Genomic DNA, 19585 nt, shown 5'->3' with positions numbered 1-19585 from the left:
AGCTTTCTCTTGGTTTAAATTTTTTCAAAAGTCTCTCAAACGCCTGCCTGAGTTAATTCACGCTTAATGCCTGCTGAGGGAAGATGTGACCTGCTTCTCAGGCTGCAAAGTGGTCTGAAGGTTATGCATGAGGCTTTGGAAGGGAGAGGCTGAACTATTACTCATCCTTTCATCGAGGCTGATGGGCGTCTGTAGTTTCTCTTACATGCTTCTTTAGCCTGCAACCTAGCAGATTCTCAAGGGGGAAGGGAGGGAGGTGGTTACTGAAACTCAGGACTCGTCATCTCGAGACAAAACAAACTGCTCACACAGAGCCCTCCAATGGAGCCCTTCTCTGCTTCTCTGGACTCTCTCTTCCAGAAAGAAAACTCAACTCTAATATTAAAGATTGGAGATTCTTATTTGAGCTACGTGAGGGCTGTCACTGTACTACTACTAGCACTGGCCCTCATCATTACCACCACCAGCTCCTCTCATTACTGGCACTGCAAGGCCGGCACTTTAGACAGCTTCTCACAGAGCTGCTCTATTTGTCCTGAAGCCACGAAACCACCTGGGTACCCTGTTAGGAAAGGAGAGTCTTGGACTCACCCTAGACCTAATGAATCAGAATTTCTAGGCTCAACTGCCCCAGGGGTTCTGATCATTGGGAACATTTGGCCAAGATTATCTCATCTCATTTAGTCTTCACTGCAATCCTAGAAAAACTTATTTACCTCCTTTGACAAGGAGGCAAAGTTACCTGCCCGAAGTTGATAACCAGGCAACGGAAGGCAGGGATTCGGACCTTCTGGCTAAGCACAAAGAAAGTCACGTGCTAACCTGCCCAGCTGTCCTGCTGCCTGCAACACAATAGGAAGTGGTAGCAGCTTTCCTTTTATCAAATTACAGAGCAGCCCGTACTGTGGTACAGAGAAATGGGTGGGGGAAAGACTCCAGAAGGAATTAAGGCCAGCATTTACATCCACACGCGTGTACCCCAAGCATAATCCAATCCCGTCTAGGGGTCCTGCGCTCTCGCTGAACCCCGGGTCATGCCACCTCTTCTCCTGCCGGGACCCCCATGGCCCACATCACCACAACTAGCAACTGTAAGCCCCACGCGTGTGCATGATGGCAACCATGGGTTGGGGGGTGAGCACCTGTGATACCCACCAGGAAACTCTGAGGCTTTTCCTAATAAGTATGAATTAGCTAATGCACTCTACACACTACCATTCGGCTTGTTAGGAAATAAGTGAGAAGCATTTGGAAATAAATCTCTGCAGGAGACACTGAAGTCATATACACTATGTATATACACAGGACACAGCCTGGAAATGCATATTAAACACCTCTGGTTACATCTATTAAACAACAACTGCTAACAAAGTCTTACATTTCTAATACCAATTCAGTCGAATGGAAAATTTCAAAGCAGTATTATTTATATTAATCTGACAAGTATCCAACTCAGATGTACTCGCCCCAGGCTTCCTTCCTCCACTACAGCTCAACACACACCCGCACACCCTCGGAAACTGACTTGTTAGCTGGTATTCAGTATTTTAAGCAGGCTCCATGGGGACTGAGTCCTACTCTCCTTCCAGAAGGCAGGCCAGAGCCTTCCTTGCTGAGCACCTTTGATTCACCTGAACATGGGGCTGGAAGTTCCCACTCTGCTCACTCTGCACGGGTCACAGGAAGACCAGATTGGTTAGGACATGAGAAAACTCAGCAAAGCAGAAACCACTACCTTATTTGGGTATTTCTAGCTGACATTCATCACATGCACAGAAACTGCTGGTAAATCCAAAATGATTCAAATTGCACTTGCTTCCAGAAAAGTTTTACTAGCCATTTGGGAAGTTTTAAAAGCTCTTAACTTCAAATGCCTTGTGATAAAATAACAATAGGACTAGATGCATCCCAAGTCATTCTTAAGACAATTAGGCCAAAATGCGGGCTAAAACGTCAGGAAGCTACTTGGCCCCAACTACAAACAGTGGAACCATAATTACCTGTTTCTCCCCACAGTGTGTCGGTGCCATTGATGTCTATTTCATGTTCCTTTTCCAGTCCCAGCAAGCACTGGACCACCTGTCAGAAGTGGCAAGGTGATTTAATGAGTTCTCAAAGCCATACGTGCTTATTGTATCCTATGTATCCAAGGAGAGAGTGTGTTGTTTTTTAACCATGATTATCTTATGCTGCACAAGGAGAGAAAACATAATGAAAACGGTTTTCCAGCATAATTCATATGCTATTCACATTTTCGCTTTGAGAAGGAAAAGAACAAAAGACAGTGAATTTCGGCAACATTGTTCAGGATTACTAGGTACTCAGAATTCTAATGAATTCCAACATGACCCAAATATGCCAGCCTAATCAACAAAGGACAGGGGAGATCATACACAGTGCAGTTGCTGCATAAATCGCCAGAAGATGGTGAATCTTTTTCACAAGGAAGGAAAACAAGGTGATGTACATACCTTTTCAGTAAAATAAAACAGTGCTGTTCCAAATTTCTCTACTGACAACATTATTCCTTTCCCTCTGTCAAAGAGCAGGCTGGGTCACAGGTGTGGAGGCAGGGGTGCTGGCCCGTGGGGAAACAGAAGTATCTGAGCCCCGAACCAGAGCCCACATCCACCCCGTTCGTGGGCAGCGGCCAGAGAGCTCGCCAAAGCCATTTTCCAGTCTCTCAATCCACTCCCAGTAAAGGGCCCTACATCCTAGTCCTGAAAACCCGTGAATGTTACCTTACATGGCAGGAGGGGATGTGTGCATGTGACTACGAATCTTGAAATGGGACGATTATCCTGAATTATCCGGGTGTATATTTGATCCACACTTGATAAGAACACAGCTGTTCATAAGAGGGACAGGAGCAACCAAGGTCAGAGGAAGGAGAGGTCAGGAGACAGGAGTCTCAGTTAGAGTGGCACACTCTGAAGACAGAGGCAGGGTCACACGCCAAGGAATGAAGGTGGCTTCTAGAAGCTGGAGAAAATAGAGAGACTCTCCTCTGGAGCCACCAGAAGGAACACTGGCTTCCTGACCCAACTTAATTTCAGCCTCTGACCTCCAGAACAGGTTGTTTTAAGACACTAAAGTCTGTGGACACTTGTTACAACAGCATGAGGAAACTAATACACCCTTCAAGTCTTTTGGTGAACAAATCCTGTCCTTTTCCACGAAACAGTTACTGGATGTACTGCAGTTGCTTTTCCACAGCTCCTCACAGCCTGCTTTAAAACGAGCTGAGGCCAAGGTCACGTCCACTGTGGCTTCCCTGTGCTCCCTGAGATGATTTTGCACATTCTGGACCCACAAAGATTTAGGGAACAGTTTAAAGAGAAAAACATCTACATTGAAATAAGTGTACTTAACGCACTCTCTCTGAATCTATGTATATGGGTATTTAAAAGTATTTATTTACATTTTTATTTTAAAGGAATTATAATAAACCCACCACATGGTAACATTTAACACATTTTTATGAAATGTGTATTTTTTCATTTTTATGAAATGAGTATTTTCTCCCAAGCTAAAACATATAGATAAGTTGACTGGCATCGTTTCACATTTTTGTAAATCTCTTTTATGTCTGTATTAAGAAAAGACAGCTGCGTTTTCTTATATGCTTCTGCATTCAACTTATTGCAATATATTGTGTTGGCTGAAGTAGTGTATATGTATATTTTTGATGTTTTAAATGCCAACAATAAGCTAGCAGTGTGTGCGTGTATCTGCTCTAGTGTTTTAAATGCTAAAAGTCAGCCAGCTGGCTTTGCAACCAAATTTACGTTTTAGTCATTGTGGGGAAGAATCTTACCAAACATTGGCAACTCTATAACTGCTTGAAGATACGTAATACAGCGTGAGAAATACACGGAGAGAGAGGGTAAAATATTATTAAATTCACAGACACACGGGTCAGGAGATGCCAATGAAATCTTCAAATCGAGGAATACTGACACCTACCAGAAGTTAAGTGCTCAGTGTAACTACGGCATGAAGTTTTCCTTCAGTGCAGGAACCGCGAATGATAAGCACTCTTTCACGCTACCAGAGCGCTTAAGTTCTATTTTTAAAAAGCCTTCAAATACTCAAGAACTAGTTTATAATTAGGATTCCATGTGATTACTGTTAAAAGATCACAAGGACAAAAGAATGAATCAGAGGGGAAAAAGGTAGACAGCAGAGCTAGAGGGTAAAAATAGAACAAGGAAGGAAGAGGGGAAAAAACAAGGAAGAGCAGAGAATGCACACCGCGGAGGGGCTCCACGTGCGAGCCGCCGGCCCCCACAGGGCCAGCACCTGAGACGGTGGGCACTCCCCTGCGTTTTCACTCACACGACAGGCCTGATAACAACAGAAGATCTTTACACATGGTGAAACCCTCCTTTTCTTTCATTCCTTTGGTGCATCACAAGCTAGCAACTCAGAAGAAGGTGGATGCAGAACGCCCGACCCACTGGGCTACACGGGGCTCCCAGTTTCCCAGGAAGGGCCCTGGCAGCCCCACTCACCGAGCTGTGGCCCATGCTGGCGGCCGCTGTCAGTGCCTGCTGCAGGGCCTGGCTCTTCCTCAGCACGCCTGGCTGGGGTGGGCCCACGGACCACTCACAGGTCAGCAGGTAGCGGAGAATGTCGCCGTGGCCCCTCAGTGCGCTGTGGACCAGCGCGCACTGGCCTTTCTTATCCAAGTGGTCCACCTGGGGGGTGGGGTGGGGGGAGGGGAGGAGCAGGGGAAGGTCACGGTTTAGCATCACTTTGTCACAGTGCCCCACACATGCTCTGCACAAACCCCATCCCACTGCAGATGTAAGGGGATAATGTCCCAGTATGTCTCTCTGCAGAGTGTCTGTCTGAATTACTCTGTTGTAATTAATGCACTGTTCCAGGCCTCGAGTTCCCTCTGTACAACTAGTGATCACGAGACATCCTCCTCGCAAATGACTCAGAGCTCTAAGTTCTCTGGGAAGCAGGTATGAGGACAGACCCAAACCTATACTCCCCAGCCTTGGTAACTTGGGCGGAGTATTCTAAATCTGCTGTGACAAGCTATGACTTGGGGAGTAGAGCAGTTCTTTGCTTACTGAGACAGGAAAGCCAGCGAAAGGAAGGGATCTGGAAAACCCAGCTCTGAACGAGGAAGAGCAGGAAGGGACCCCAAGCGGCATTTTACTGGGGAAGGCAGGTGACCCAGGACGTGTCAGCATGCCAAGTGTGGTCGCAAAGCCAGGAAGGCCGGCTAGCCACAACCGGGGAGTACCCAAGTGCTGCATACCCCCTAATGGGGCAAGAGGCAGCAGATAACACATCATTCCCTGTCTAAGCCTGGAAATACTGGGCTGGAAGAGGATTCAGGGTCCAGCCCTGCTTGCAAATTCTGAGGATGCTCTACACCTCAACCCAGAGGCTTTGCAAGAGCCACTACACAAGCCATCCCCTCCCGCAGAGCTTTCAGCTAGCCTCCGGATAAAGCCCAGCCACGATTCGGAAGTGGAAATGGAGGTGTGGTGATGAGCAGTAATGAACCCACTGGGAAGGCTTAACAGCAACATTTTCCTTCTTCCACGAGCTAAGGGTGACCTGTCCCAAATGCTTTATTTTTGAGAGAAAAAACCAAGAAGACTCCCATAGTTACTATAAGCCTAATGTCTTCTCGTTGAACTTTAAGGATCCTAACTATAAAGAAGAAAGACAAATATCAGTGATTTACTTCTACTGTTGTTCAAAAGTACCTTCTCCCTTCCCCAATGAAGTGCTTATAATAAACCTAAACAGAGTTTACTGTGAACTTGGCACTGTTCTCATTTAATCTCTTAACATTGATAGTCCTCGAGTAACCCGTTAAAAACATAGTTACTTCGTATTGTTAATATATTGATTTACTTATGCTCACACAACAGCCCTGTGGTAGGTCCTGTTGTTATGCCCATTTTACGGATGAGAAGCCTGAGGCACACAGGCTCAACAACTTGCCCAACGTCCCAGCTGGCAGCTGGAGAAATGAGGATTTGGGGCCTTCTAGTGTTCTTGCAACCATATGCTTAAGCACATGCCTTCCAAGACCCACAGAACTCATTTTATTGTTTTAAAAAAAAAAAAAAAAAAAAGACATGAAACAGAATAAGAAGAAAGGAGAAAAAAAATCAAACATTTATATCTTTTCAACCAGTCCAGTGCTGTGTTAAATTCTGTGATAAGTTCCAGGGCAACACCCGCATGCTTTTGAAAGGATGGCCTTACTCAGGCTGGTGGTCAGGCGCCTCCCCTTGGGCAGGATTAAGCAGAGTAAGAGCTTCGAACAAAACACACGGCCCCTCTCTTTCTCGGAGGTGACACACACACCCACGTCAGGCTACATCACACAGTGTCTGGAGCCTGTAGCTCCACCTTTTCTGTTTATGTGGTGATTTCTGTTCACTGCAACTTGACAAAGCAGAGACCAAAGGGAGCTTGGCCCAGAAAATGAGAATTCTACAAGCAATGGAAGACCCCTCCCACCTTCGCCCCTGCCTCCCCCGCTGGAGAAGGTTGCGGCTTACCCTCGCCCCCTTCTTGGCCAGCAGACACACCAGCTTCGTGTGGCCGGCAGCAGCCGCGTAGCAGAGGGCAGTCATGCCGTTCTCCGACGTGCCGTCCAGGCAGGCGCCAAATTCCAGGAGCAGAGTGACCACCTCCTCGTGGCCGAGGTGAGACTGGACGCACAGGATCGGGGCGTTATTTAACACTTCGGTCCTGTAGTTCACGTTGGCCCCTCCCAAAATTAGGAGACGGCTCACCTGTTGGAGAATGTCCCCCAACAAGATTAATTTCTCACGCAGATGTCAGTCACAACGACATCTGTGGAGAAGGGTGGTATTCTTGATCCAGTGGTTCTCAAACCTGAGTGTGCACCAGTATGACCTGCACATGCGCTGAAAATGGACATTCTTGCCGGTGGGAATGTAAAATGGCACAGCTGCCACAGAAAACAGTGTGGAGGTTTCTTAAGATCCAGCAATCCCCCCGCTGGGTACATATCCAAAGGAAATGAAATCAGGATGTTGGTATCTGCACTGCTGTGTTACGGAAGCACTATTCACAATAGCCAAGAGATGCAGGTGAACTAAAAGGTCAACAGATGAATGGAAAAAAGTGGTATGTAAATACATACAGTGGAAAATCACTCAGCCTTTAAAAGGAAGGAAATCCTGTTACATGCCACAGCACAGATGAACCTTGAGAACATGAGGCTAAGTGAACTAAGCCAGCCACAAAGAGACAAATACTATATGATTCCACTTATACGAGGGACATAAAGTAGTCAAATTCATAGAGACAGAAAGTAAAATGGTGGCTGCCAGGGGCTGGGAAAGGGGGGAAACGAGAATTGTTTAATAGGTATGGAGATTTAGTTTTATCCTGGAGACCTACTGTACAATAATGTGAAAATATTTAACACTACTGAATTCTGTCCTTAAAAATAGTTAAGATGGTACATTTTTTAATGTTTTTTTAAATCACAGTTAAAAATTTAGAAATGCACATTCTCTGGAATCAGACCTCTGTATTCAGTAGGCCTGGGGTAGGGCCTGAGAATGTGCCTTTTTTAATGAATTCCCCCCCAGGTGATACTGATGCTGTTGGTCTGGGGACCACACTTTTTTTTTTTAAATTAATTTAATTTATTTATTTTTGGCTGCATTGGGTCGTCATTGCTGGGAAGGGGCTTTCTCTAGTTGCGGCGAGCGGGGGCTACTCTTCGTTGCGGTGTGCGTGTTTCTCATTACGGTAGCTTCTCTTGTTGCGGAGCACAGGCCCAGTAGTTGTGGCTCACGGGCTTAGTTGCTCCGCGGCATGTGGGATCTTCCCGGACCAGGGCTCAAACCCGTGTCCCCTGCATTGGCAGGCAGATTCTCAACCACTGCTCCACCAGCAAAGTCCCTGGGGACCACACTTTTGAAAACCACTGTTTGATCCAAACAAAAACAGAAAATTCATTTTGGGGGGCAATGAAATAATCATCACAGGATTAAATAATTAACAGTGAGATAATAAAGCCAAAACTGAACGCAAATACTCTCTTTCCTTTACAAGGAATTGTACCTTCAAGAAAAAGCAGAACGCGTGAAAATGTTCACATGCTTGGGGTTGTCAGCAGCACAAGACTCATAGAAAATCATCGGCTTTTTCTACCAATTACTACATCCACCTCACACTTAACTCCTTGGACCCAGATATCATGGGAAGTTTGTTATCTATAGGTTTTAAAATAAAATCACAGAATACCTTATGCAAATTTTAGCTATACTAATATCTTCTTCAAATCTCCAGGTCATTGGAAAAATGACACTCCTTTAAACACCTATTAAGATGCCCACTGCGTTTCTTCTAACAGTTCCCTTCAATGGTCCCGGATCGACATCAATCACTCCCGACAGACCCTGGCCACTTCCGGGCTGCCCATTAGGTGTAAAAACCACACAGACTGGGTCTCTTATTTGACCGGAGACACGTGGGATCATTAAAAGATACAGAAAGATGACAAAACACACAAAATTCAAGGTATTTCAATGACATGGTGTCCACAAGAGTAGCTGACAGAATATTTACGAAGTGATAGAAATTATTATTCTGGTGGTGACACCACACCTCAGAAGAGTGAGACAGCATACAGACAGGTTAGAACCCAAAGTGTAAAACCTGAAGCGGTCTGGGTCGCCACTGAAGCTTGAACCCCGGGTGACCCAGCCCTTCAGCTCCTTCTCTGACCTCCTCTCCCAGCACCCTTACCCTCACTTCCCCGCACCGTGACCATGTTGGGTCTAATGTTTGTCCTATAACAATGGCAAGCAGGCCCTAGCCTCCTGGTCTTTCCCTCTTTCTCGTATAGTTCCCTCTGCCAGGAATAAATACCCTTTTCCATAGCTACAGATGACAAACGATCACTTCCTATGGGTCCCTGCTTCAATGCCAGCACACCAGGGAGAAGTCCCCCCATCCTATACAGAATGCTCCCGGCCCTCCCCATGCACACGCCCCCCCAACACACACACACACACAGGCCGACCCCGTGCATGGCCATCTACTCTGCACACTCCATTTCCCGGCTCGGCCCATGGCACAAGATACTGGTTCTAAGACACAGAAGTTCACAGAGAAGAGAGGTAAACAAAGCCCCTTTATGGGTGAGGATGGCCCACGAGTCAGTTCCTTCCTGCCATTAGGACCATCACTTACATTTAAGGAAGGACCGCTTGAAGTTGGGGGGAGGGATAAATTAGGAGTTTGGGATTAACACATATGCACTACCATATATAAAATAATCAACAAGGTCCTACTGTATAGCACAGGGAACAACACTCAATATTTTGTAATAACCTATAAGGGAGAAGAATCTAAAAAATTATATATATATATATATATATATATATATATATATAAACGGAATCACTTTGCTGTACACCTGAAACTAACACAACATTGTAAATCAACTATACTTCAGTTAAAAAAAAAAGGAAGGAAGGACGGCTTGTACCCAAGTGACCAGCACCTGCCTCGTCATTCACCCCATCAGGGGGACCATCTTTCAACCCCACCTGGGCCAGCACCAACCCAGCCTCCTGCAACAAACCAGCACGTGAGGATGGAAGGGCAGAAAAAACAGGGAGGAGAAACCAGGAGCGCTGTCCCTGCCCCAACAGTGCCATGCGACGCTCAACCTCGGGCAAACTCATCCCTGCCAAGCTTGCTCTACCACCCTCCGTAGGTTTGCTCTTAAAAACAGCACAGACTCAAATAGGATGTGAAAGCATTTTAAAAGTGTAAGTGCTCAACCAAAGTAAGGGCTTTTGAGAAAATTATTTTCCTTTGAGTAACCGCCAACAGCATAGCAGGAATAAGACAGTATTGCTGACACAGCTGGGGATTTTATCAAGACCTAGGAAATTAGTTCTTAGGCAAGAGGAATTACGGAAGAACCCTAGCAGCTTTTTCAAAGCACACATAACATCACTGAGGGGCACGTCAGACTCTGGTCACCAAAGGACAGGCAGGAATTGTTTGTAAATTCCCAGGGTGACTTTGACAGCCAGCTACGCTCTCTCTCCCCTCTCCCACCAATCCCATTCCCTCTTCAGATTCATGAGCCTAAGAGAAAAAGATGATGAATTAAATAGTCTGAGTTCCCAATCAGCCCCTTAACTAACTTGCTGTGTGATTTTCAGAAAATTACTCAACCTCTCCGTGATTCAAGTGCCTCCTAAGAAAATGACAGCACGCCACCCCATGTTTCTACTGGACAGAAACTCTTTCCTAAGAATGCTGGAAGGCGTTGTTTCAGTGCTGTCTTCCTGAATAGTTTATAAGAAAAGTCTTATGGAAGGTATGTGCTTAGGGGCAGAGCTTTCCTAAAGGTATTTGTTATCAGTTCTCTATCTGCTTCTTCGGAAAGACATTTACTTTGTTGGTGCAACACTGCGGGTATTTTTACCACTTACCCCCCAATCATCAGTCTGTGGATCTACCCCGAACCCATGTTTCTTAACCTCGCTGCACAGTGAAATCACCTGGGAGCTTGCAAGTTTCCAAAGCCTCAGCCCCACCCTTGGAGATTCTGACTTGGCTAGGGCCCGGGGCTCCCGAGTGGTTCCAGCTGGCAGCCATGGCTGTAAACGTGTCAGGTGCAGAGCGCACCTGTGGAAGGAGCGTGGGCTTGCTCGGCAGCAGGCACCCTTCCTGCTGTGGGATCTGCGTCACCCTATCACTGCCCTCACCCTCAGTTTCCTCACCTGAAAGGTGGAGATAAAAACAGTTTCACCTCCTTGGGTTGTTGTGAAGATTAAAAAGGAACGTGCCACACACACAAAGCACTTAGCCCAGCCCTCAGCATCCTGTAAGTGCTAAATAAATATTACTTGCTCTTGTTACAATCACCTTTGATGGAATCTTTAGAAGAGACAAGGGCCCTAGTCCCTGACCCCTGGAAGGCACAGGAGGGCGCTCTGCCCCAGGAACCTGGCGACCCGGAGGGTCTGGTCCCCCTGGGCTGCTCACCAGCACAGAGCAGCAGGGAGACCTCATGCTTATTTGAGGGCAGAGGTGGACCCATTAATGCCTCATGACGGGCAGCTCCCCTTCACCACCACCAACCTGCACACTCACAAGTTCTCAGGTGCTTACACTAGAATCTCAGTTTCCAGAAAGAAGGTGAAATACAAATAAAAATGACTCACTTGACCATATAATAAATGCCAAGTATTCTCCCAAGAGCTTTAACATCTCAGTGAGGTTTCCCATCACTCTGTGATGCAGGTTCTTTTGTAACCTTCATTTTACAGGTGAGAAAACTGAGGCTCAGAGCAGATAAGCCACCAATTAGCCCTGGGCACAATGCTAATTAGTATCACAGAGCAGTCCAGCAGCCGAAGCAGCAGCTCTGGCTAAGATTTACTCCGCCTTCGAGGAAGGGGTTTTAAATGGTTCTTCCTGTACATTTTCTCCCAATCACATGGAAATCGTCTGGTCATGAGCACCGTCAAGCTCTCCCTGGATAACACCTGGAAATGGCAATATTACCTATATACTTCTGGATTTGATGAATACAAGAAAATAAAAAAGGGGCTGGGGGGGGTAGGCAAAAATGATGTGATCCTGAGGAACAGAAGGGGCACTGTCCAGCAGGGTCGTAAAGTGGGAAGCTCAGTTTTCTCCTTAAGTATGTTGGAGGTTCTCATCAATACAACCGGTGCAAATGTGTGCTGCCTAGTAGTTATGCAGAATACGACTGGATCCTCTGAGCCAGGGAAGTTAGGCCAAAGTCCACGCCTAGCTCCTGTCTCCTCCCCCGCGGCCCCAGCTCCAGCTGAGAGAAGAATCACAACCTTAATTCTCTTGAGCGCACAGCCTTCGGGAGCCTGTGGCCGGCACCCGGTCCCGTGGGACTATGTGAGCAAAACAAGCAGCCGGACGGGAGCCTGCAGGCACTGGCGGCAAGCACCCCAGTGGGCCAGCCAGGGCCCGGGCTGGCATGAGCCTGGCCCGGCAATGGGGGATCACACTGTTAGACACCACAGGCATGCCACCAAAATTAAAATTCATCTACCAGGTAATCATTCGGGAGCAAGTCGCTGTAATGGACCAAAGTAGCAAACTGCAATTATTGCTCAAAATGACATCCCTTCCTGTAATGACAACATTTAATACTCTCTAAAAAAATTCCTGAATTGCATGCATAATTTTAAATTACTGTAATTTGTGCACGATTCTGTGAAACCCCCCCCACCCTTTTTTTTCTTGAAAGATAAAATAAAACAGAAGGATAATGGAATACCTTCAAATTCGGTAACCAAGTTATACAATTTGGGGGATAGCGTAGAGGTAGGTGACACTGGAGTTCTATAAAACAAAGTAAAGACGAATAACTCTTAAATTTGCAAATATGTTAAAGAGGAAAGTTTATAATCCCAGGAGGGTCAAGCTCATTGCATTATTACACTGTACCTTTTAATATACTGTCTTAGAAACTTGTATTCAACAGAGTATGATGTTTCCCATTTACTTTTCTCCACATTAAAATAACTTTTGGGCCCATAATTCATTCAAATGGTGAAAGCAGATACTGCCGTTTTAATTTTTCTTTCTTCCTTGCCATCATTACAGAATTTTATTAATTATGGAGAAGCCAAAAGATATACTTTTAACTGAAGTGAAAGATGAAACAGTGTTATTACAGTAAACTCAATTCCAATTTCTAGAAAAAGTAAAACAAAAATTCTAAATACAATTCCTTCATCACGTGAAGTCTACGCTCGGCGTGTTCTCTACCTTTTGCAGAGTAACGCTATCTAGAAAGGAAGTGAGAGCTTCCCTGGTGGCGCAGTGGTTGAGAATCTGACTGCCAACGCAGGGGACACGGGTTCGAGTCCTGGTCTGGGAAGATCCCACATGCCGCGGAGCAACTAAGCCCGTGTGCCACAACTACTGAGCCTGTGCGTCTGGAGCCTGTGCTCCGCAACGGGAGAGGCCGCGACAGTGAGAGGCCCGCGCACTGCGATGAAGAGTGGCCCCCGCTTGCCGCAACTAGAGAAAGCCCTCGCACAGAAACAAAGACCCAACACAGCCATAAATAAATTAATTAATTATTAAAAAAAAAAAAAGAAAGGAAGTGCTCACTTTGACCCCGAGCAGCAGTTTAGAGCTAGTGCTCCTTCACTATGAAAGCGGCTTCCCTGTCCTCACCCCATGAAACTTGCACGTAGCTTCAGTCGGGACACAAGCCCTCAAGTCTAGCCATCTGCAGAGTGAGTAGAAATGTCCAAAGGAGCAGGGCTGAGCACAAGGTTCCCGGGAGCGGCTCCCTGGGGCTGCTCAACTCCCAGGCACCCCACCCAGGGGTGAGCCAGGCTGAAATCCAATGTGCCCTCTGCCCATCAAGCCTCGAACCCCAACAGTGCTGAGCCCACCTGCACTTTTCTATTTGCAAAAGACCTTGTCCGAACCCACCAGGGGGTGGTGGCCTTTCTCTAACCAACACCCAAGCTCTGCACTGGGCAGCAGGGCTGTGGGTGAGCTGCCCCAGGGTCAGAGCACCGCTAGGTCCTTCCTGACACCCAGGCTCCTCCCTTCTATACACCAGCAGGCGGAGATGTAATGTACACCACAGGGACTACAGTTAATAATACTGTATTATATATTTCAAAGTTGCTAAGAGAGCAGATCTTAAGTTTTCATCGCAAGAAAAAATTTATAACCATATGTGGTCATAGCTGTTAACTAGACCTTTTGTGGTAATCATTTCACAATCCAAACGAATAACACATCGTTAGGTTGTACATCTGAGATGTAATGCTATCTGTCAATTATATTTCAGTTGAAAAAAAAAAAGCGAAAGAAAATAAATACAGCCTGCCCTCTGTATCACTAGGTTCTGCATCTGTGGATTCAACCAACAGCAGACTGAAAATATTCAAAAACAAAAATTTCCACAAAGCTCCAAAATGCAAAACTTGAATTTTCTGTGTGCCAGGAACTACTGACATAGCCTTTACATTGTGTTAGGTATTATAAGTACTCTAGAGATGATTTAAAGTATACTGGAGGGGGCGAAAAATGGGACTTTCCCAGCAGTCCAGTGGTTAACACTCTGCGCTTCCACCGCAGGGGGCGCGGGTTCGATCTCTGGTCAAGTAACTAAGATCCCACATGTCGCAAGGCGTGGCCAAAAAAATAAAGTATACGGGAGGATGTGCGCAGGTTATATTCAAATACTGCGCCACTTTATATACGGGACTTGAGCATCCTTGGATTTTGGTATCTGTGGGAGGTCCTGGAACTGATCCGAGGGACCACTATACACCAGGAAGGCAAGGAAGGGAGAAGAGGGAGGAGAGTTCACATCACCAGACACAGGAAATGCTCTGTAAGGCCCTGATCCCCAGACACACACCCACGGTGTAGGTGCTGAGGGTGGGACGTACTGACAGCAGGGGAGGAGAGGCACAGAAGTCCCCCGGGAGTGGTCCCCAAGTGTCCTCCACGGCACCATCTCTGGGGCATGTGGCCCCCTTCCCAGGTGGATTTGATGAACCAAAGTGAGGAGAAGTAGAAGACAGATTCCTGGAAACTTCCAGGGCTTCCCTTGACCACACTGCGACCATGTCAGGGCACCTCTGTGCTACTAAGTATGACTTAGGTATGACTTCTCATGGAGGTGATTGAAGGGGAGAACGTGACTCCTTGGGAAACGATGTCAGAGCTTTTGAAGGCAGCCGGGCAGGTCAGGGCCTGGGGCTGAAAGGCCTGGAGTCTAGCAGATGCATCAAACAGGTGAGAAATCTAACATGTGAAGACACTTATGATCTCATCTTACTTTGCTCTGGGAAAGATGGTTGTAAACTGATATAAGACAGTAATTTCCACACTCTTTGTGGCAGTTAACTCCTCTTTGTTGCCTTAACAGATACTCGGCCTCTGTGTGCTGCAGATTCTTAGACTGCACTAGATGAGGAGGGAAGATCTATCCTAAAAAGCTCAGCAGAATATTGTGACATGATAGCCACTGACCAAGAGCGAGGAAACTCTTGGCTCAGCGGCGGGCAGACCCTGATACGCTTTCCGTGGTCATGAACACACGTGTGCACAAAACCTTTAGTAACAGTTTCCCTCTGTGTGCCCACCACTTTGTGTTACTCATTAGTGCTTAATTTCCTACGAACCATAAAGAGATAGTCCAGATTCGAAACCAGGACGCCTTAAAAGTCCATTTTTCCTGGATATCTGACCAGGGTTTCCTCTGACCTTTGGTTTCCTTTGTGAATTGCTTCCCTTATCTCATCCACCCTGAAACAGTCACCACATGCTCACATAGCAGCCCCTGACCACCCACATCTTCCTGCCCCAGTGAAAGCTAAACTTGTAGAGGAGAACCGGCAGTAGAGCCTTCAAGTCTGTGTGCTTCCCATCGGGAAACAGCATATTTAGTAGTAGTGTCCCAGCCTTCTCTGGCCACCAGCCAGTGCTGGGGAGAGCGGGACTGTTGGAGCAACAGCGGCCGGGGGGCAGGGGGCTCTGGACCTCCTGGCAGAGGGTCGCTTACCTTCACATTGGGCGTGTAGAGATTCCTGAGGGAGGCCAGGGCGGCAGACAGCCCCTCGGTGCTGTACCCAATCCACAGGGCTTGCAGATGGCTTGAAGAGATTCCAGTCTTCTTGCTGAGGCCCTGGAAGCAACAGCGACAAATCAGCTTCAAGGTCTCCCTTCCCACCTGCAGTGTGGGTCTGAAAGCGGGTGTGCCCGGGAGGGCGCGGGTCCCTGCTGAACGCGGGGCAAAGGCTGTGCACACAGAAAAGGCCTGAACCTGTGAGCCTTCCCGCCCTAAAGCCAAGGGTTGAGGAACTAGCCTACATCAACTGTACGCCTGGGGAAAGGGGGGGCAGATGAGGAGAAAGTTTCTCTTTACAGACGTTCTCCAATCAATTAAAGGAAGAATAAATGTTAGAATATCACCATCTGGAACCCCTAATGAAGGAAGAGACCAGTCGTGGCCAATGGCATCACACCAAGCACACATGCTATGCATCCTGACACTAGAAACCTTATACAGACTTACAGAGCGTTTTGACTCTAACAGGCAGACCTCGAAGATATTGTGGGTCTGGTTCCAGACCACAGCAATAAACCGAGTCATGCAATTTTTTTGGTTTCCTGGTGCACGTGAAAGTTATGTTCACGCTATATTGTAGTCTATTCAGTGTGCAATAGCATTGTCCAAAAAAATGTGCATACCTTAATTTAAAAATACTTTATTGCTAAAAAACGCTAATCATCTGAGACTTCAGTAAGTCATAGTAGTAACATCAAAGATCACTGATCACATATCACCACCACAAGTAATAATGAAAAAGTTTGAAATATTGCAAGAATTTCCAAAATGTGACACAGAGACATGAAGTAAGCAAATGCCGTTGGAAAAATGGTCCCGAAAGTCTAGCTCAACACAGGGTTGCCACAGACCTTCAATTTGTAAAAAAAAAAAAAGAAAAATTGCAAAGCACAATAAAGCAAAGTGCAATAAAACAAGGTTTACCTGTATAAAGTAATTGTGACACCCGGTGGGGCAGAGGGGGTGGGGATCAAACCTGAACCTGATCAAGCCGCTCGCTATAAATACCAAATGATAAAATATCCAGAGGAAAGAGGAACATGTTAACGTAGGCCACAAGAAATAAGGACACAATCAGAAAATCCAGGTGGTATGAAATGACACAGGTCACGAAATCTGGTTCTTCAACAACTAAATAACAAGGAAGCAAAGGGAATGAATGAAGTGGAACCTTTAAGTGAAAAGAAAAGATTTAGAGAGGGAAAAAGTAAAATTTAATCACAGCAGTAGATACACACTTGAGTGAGAACAACGATTACTTTTAGGGAAGCGGCTGGGCTGGGAATGAGGCTCATGGAGGGCTGCTGCCTGCAGTGGTGGGGGTCTCACCTTGAAAATGTGTGCCTTCAGGATGTGATGGCCGAGCTCCACGGTCTGCTGGCGGTTCAGCTTGCCCTCCTGTCTCGAGAACATGAATGCCAGGAGAGCATGCCCGTTCCTAGGACGAGAAACACACAGGTTGGTAACCAAAGACCCGAGTCCATCTCTCTGCAGGCCCTCGGGGCGAACATCGCCCCCTCGACCCCTGAACTGGTCTCCTGGTGCTTCAGCATCACCACACAAAACGGGTGGAAAGCTGCTTCTTCACAGAAGATGGTCACTGCTGTTTATTCCTCGAGTCATTCTACGGGCTTTCTCAGGATTCCTCTATCTCTGTGGAGTGACTCAGAGAGAAGCCTCTGGACAGGGCAGGTCTTTGTCAATGCAACCACCCGCCCCCTGTTCATCCTCCATCACTCTCTCATCAGTTTATTTGTTGATTTATGTCTGTCACAAAAATGTAAACTCCATGTGACTAAGGGTCTTGTCTAAGTCACAGCTATAGCCACCAAACCTAGCAAATGCCCAAGACTCAGTAAGAACGCAAATACGCATTTCTTGGATGGATGGACGGACGGACGGACAGATGTGCAAGTGGACAAATGGAGCAGAACCACCACTGGACCTGACATTCAGGCCTCCCCTCAGTACAGTCACCACTGGGGACAGACCTGGGCCAAAGGCCAAGGCCTCACAATGGAAGGGAAAGAAAAACCAGGCCATGTACAGCCAGAGCTCAGGATCAGAAACACCTAGAATTCTAGGTTTGAATGGAACACAGATCTTTCCTTGCAGGGGTAAAAATGCTAAGCTGTATGAGTAGGTTTGCTGCATCTGGGCACAGGGTAGACATTCAACTGACCCCACCAATTAATCCCCCAACTAACCCTCTCGTGAAGGAGCCATCCTACCCATTTTCCCCTCTACATCTGTAGGAGTCATTCTGTCTCCTGTGGACTCCATGCCTTTGTCCGAGCCAATCTGTTTGGAAAAGATGCTAAGGGCTGCTTACTCCAAGGTCACAGCAGTGACCTCTGTGCAGGGTGAATTATTTTTATTTCTATTAACCTGACAAACGTTGAAGTGCTGTTTTGCTGAGGAAAAGCAGCTAGTTGTGGAGGAAAAGATAAACTGTGAAAAAGAAAAGCATTCTTCTAAATGTGTTTTCTAGTAGTCGCTGATCTAGAGGATTAAAAGCATTCATCATTTAAATCATATTTATCTATCCAGATGCTTGCCTGTTTCTCAAATCAAGTATAAATCATGTTACAGACGAGGAAATCAGGGCAGGTGGAAACCACGAGATTGCTTTTTATCCTGCAGGGGAAGGCATGACATTTAAGACCACACTGCCACTGAGTGTCCTGCCTCGCGTCCTGTCAGGGTCTAGAGCACGTGCCCTGTGCTCCCTCCCACACACTACCTCCCAGACCTCAAGCTTTGATTTCCCCTCTCAGATGAGAGCCTCCCTTGCTCCCATGGAAAACACTCTCTGCCACCTTCCACTGCTCCATGCCCTCCGTGGTCCCTATCCATGGGCTAGTCCCACATCACTCTCGTCAGGGCCACTCTCCCACCCACAGGCTCAGCCATCCTCAGTCTCCCAGTCTGCCGGCTCTGTGGCCATGCCATCTGCGTCCACCACAAGGACACGCCAAGCACTGTGGCTGGCTGGCCCTTGTGGGTGACCACCACGCAGCCCTCAGTGGCTGGGCCAAAGGCGTCCAGTGCTCTCAGCTAAGCACGTGGCTTCCCACCTCCCTGAGGAGACAATTCACCAGGCAGTCACGGGGCACCTGCACTCCTCTACATCCCATCTACCTTGAGGTCCTTCTTTCCTGGCCCTGGGGTCATGTGCCCCCTTCTTCTAAGTCTACCTGCACTTACGAGTCTGTTCATTTTCTGAAGCTTATACATATCAAGCTTTTACTACATGCCAGATGCAGAAAGTTAACTAAATTATTTCATTAACTTGTTCGACCCTGTGAATCACTACGTCTTATGACCCCCAATTTGTTTGCATGGGGAAACAGAAGCCTGGACAGGTAAATGATGTGCCCGAGATCAAACAGGTGGTAACGGCTGAGCAGAATTTGACCACAGGCTGTGCAACGTGAGTGCCTGTGATGCCTTCATCAGCGTAACCCAGTTTCTCATTCATTCATTTGTGCGTTAACATCCCCCTATAGCCAGCATCATGGCTTAATAATGGGGATCCCATGGGGAACAACGCGAGGTCCTTGCCCTGAGGAGCTCTCAGCAACTGGACTGGAGACACACGTAAACAAGACGAAATCCAGTTGGAACGGCACTGTGAACGGACTCAACGGGAGCCAGAGGAGGCTAGCTGACCCCGCTCCCTTGTGCTGCCAATTTCTCCCTCTTCACTGATTGTGTTTCCCCATGCTGTCTCAATGATGCTTCCAACAACGTCCCAATCCCCTGCGTTGTTAAAAACATAAACCAATACCCCTCCCCACCCTCAAGCTACCCGAAACCTCTCGACCCTTCCACTTCCCATGCCAGGATGTTGGCTCTCTCCTCTTTCACGCCTCACAACCCAATGGAAGGAATCTCCGAAGGATCTAGGGCCCTCCTCCCACAATGAAAAGCCAATGGCTTCCCCTT

General features: G+C 47.0%; 1 protein-coding gene across 11 annotated transcripts in view; it reads right to left on the bottom strand.

Moving 5' to 3' along the window:
- Positions 1-19585, bottom strand: part of TANC1 (tetratricopeptide repeat, ankyrin repeat and coiled-coil containing 1) — a 240369-nt gene that overhangs the window by 27366 nt on the left and 193418 nt on the right. For all 11 annotated transcript variants that reach the window (XM_036858841.1, XM_036858849.1, XM_036858848.1 and 8 more), the window contains 5 exons: positions 16967-17075; positions 15572-15694; positions 6540-6776; positions 4515-4700; positions 2001-2079 (listed from right to left, as the gene is read on the bottom strand). In XM_036858841.1, the coding sequence (XP_036714736.1) occupies positions 2001-2079; positions 4515-4700; positions 6540-6776; positions 15572-15694; positions 16967-17075 (734 nt within the window). The remainder of the gene's footprint in view (positions 1-2000; positions 2080-4514; positions 4701-6539; positions 6777-15571; positions 15695-16966; positions 17076-19585) is intronic.

The sequence above is a fragment of the Balaenoptera musculus genome, chromosome 7, assembly GCF_009873245.2.
Source record: "Balaenoptera musculus isolate JJ_BM4_2016_0621 chromosome 7, mBalMus1.pri.v3, whole genome shotgun sequence".
Taxonomy (NCBI): domain Eukaryota; kingdom Metazoa; phylum Chordata; class Mammalia; order Artiodactyla; family Balaenopteridae; genus Balaenoptera; species Balaenoptera musculus.
The sequence above is the reverse complement of the archived record's forward strand: the minus strand, read 5'-3'. Positions and strand labels throughout refer to the sequence as shown.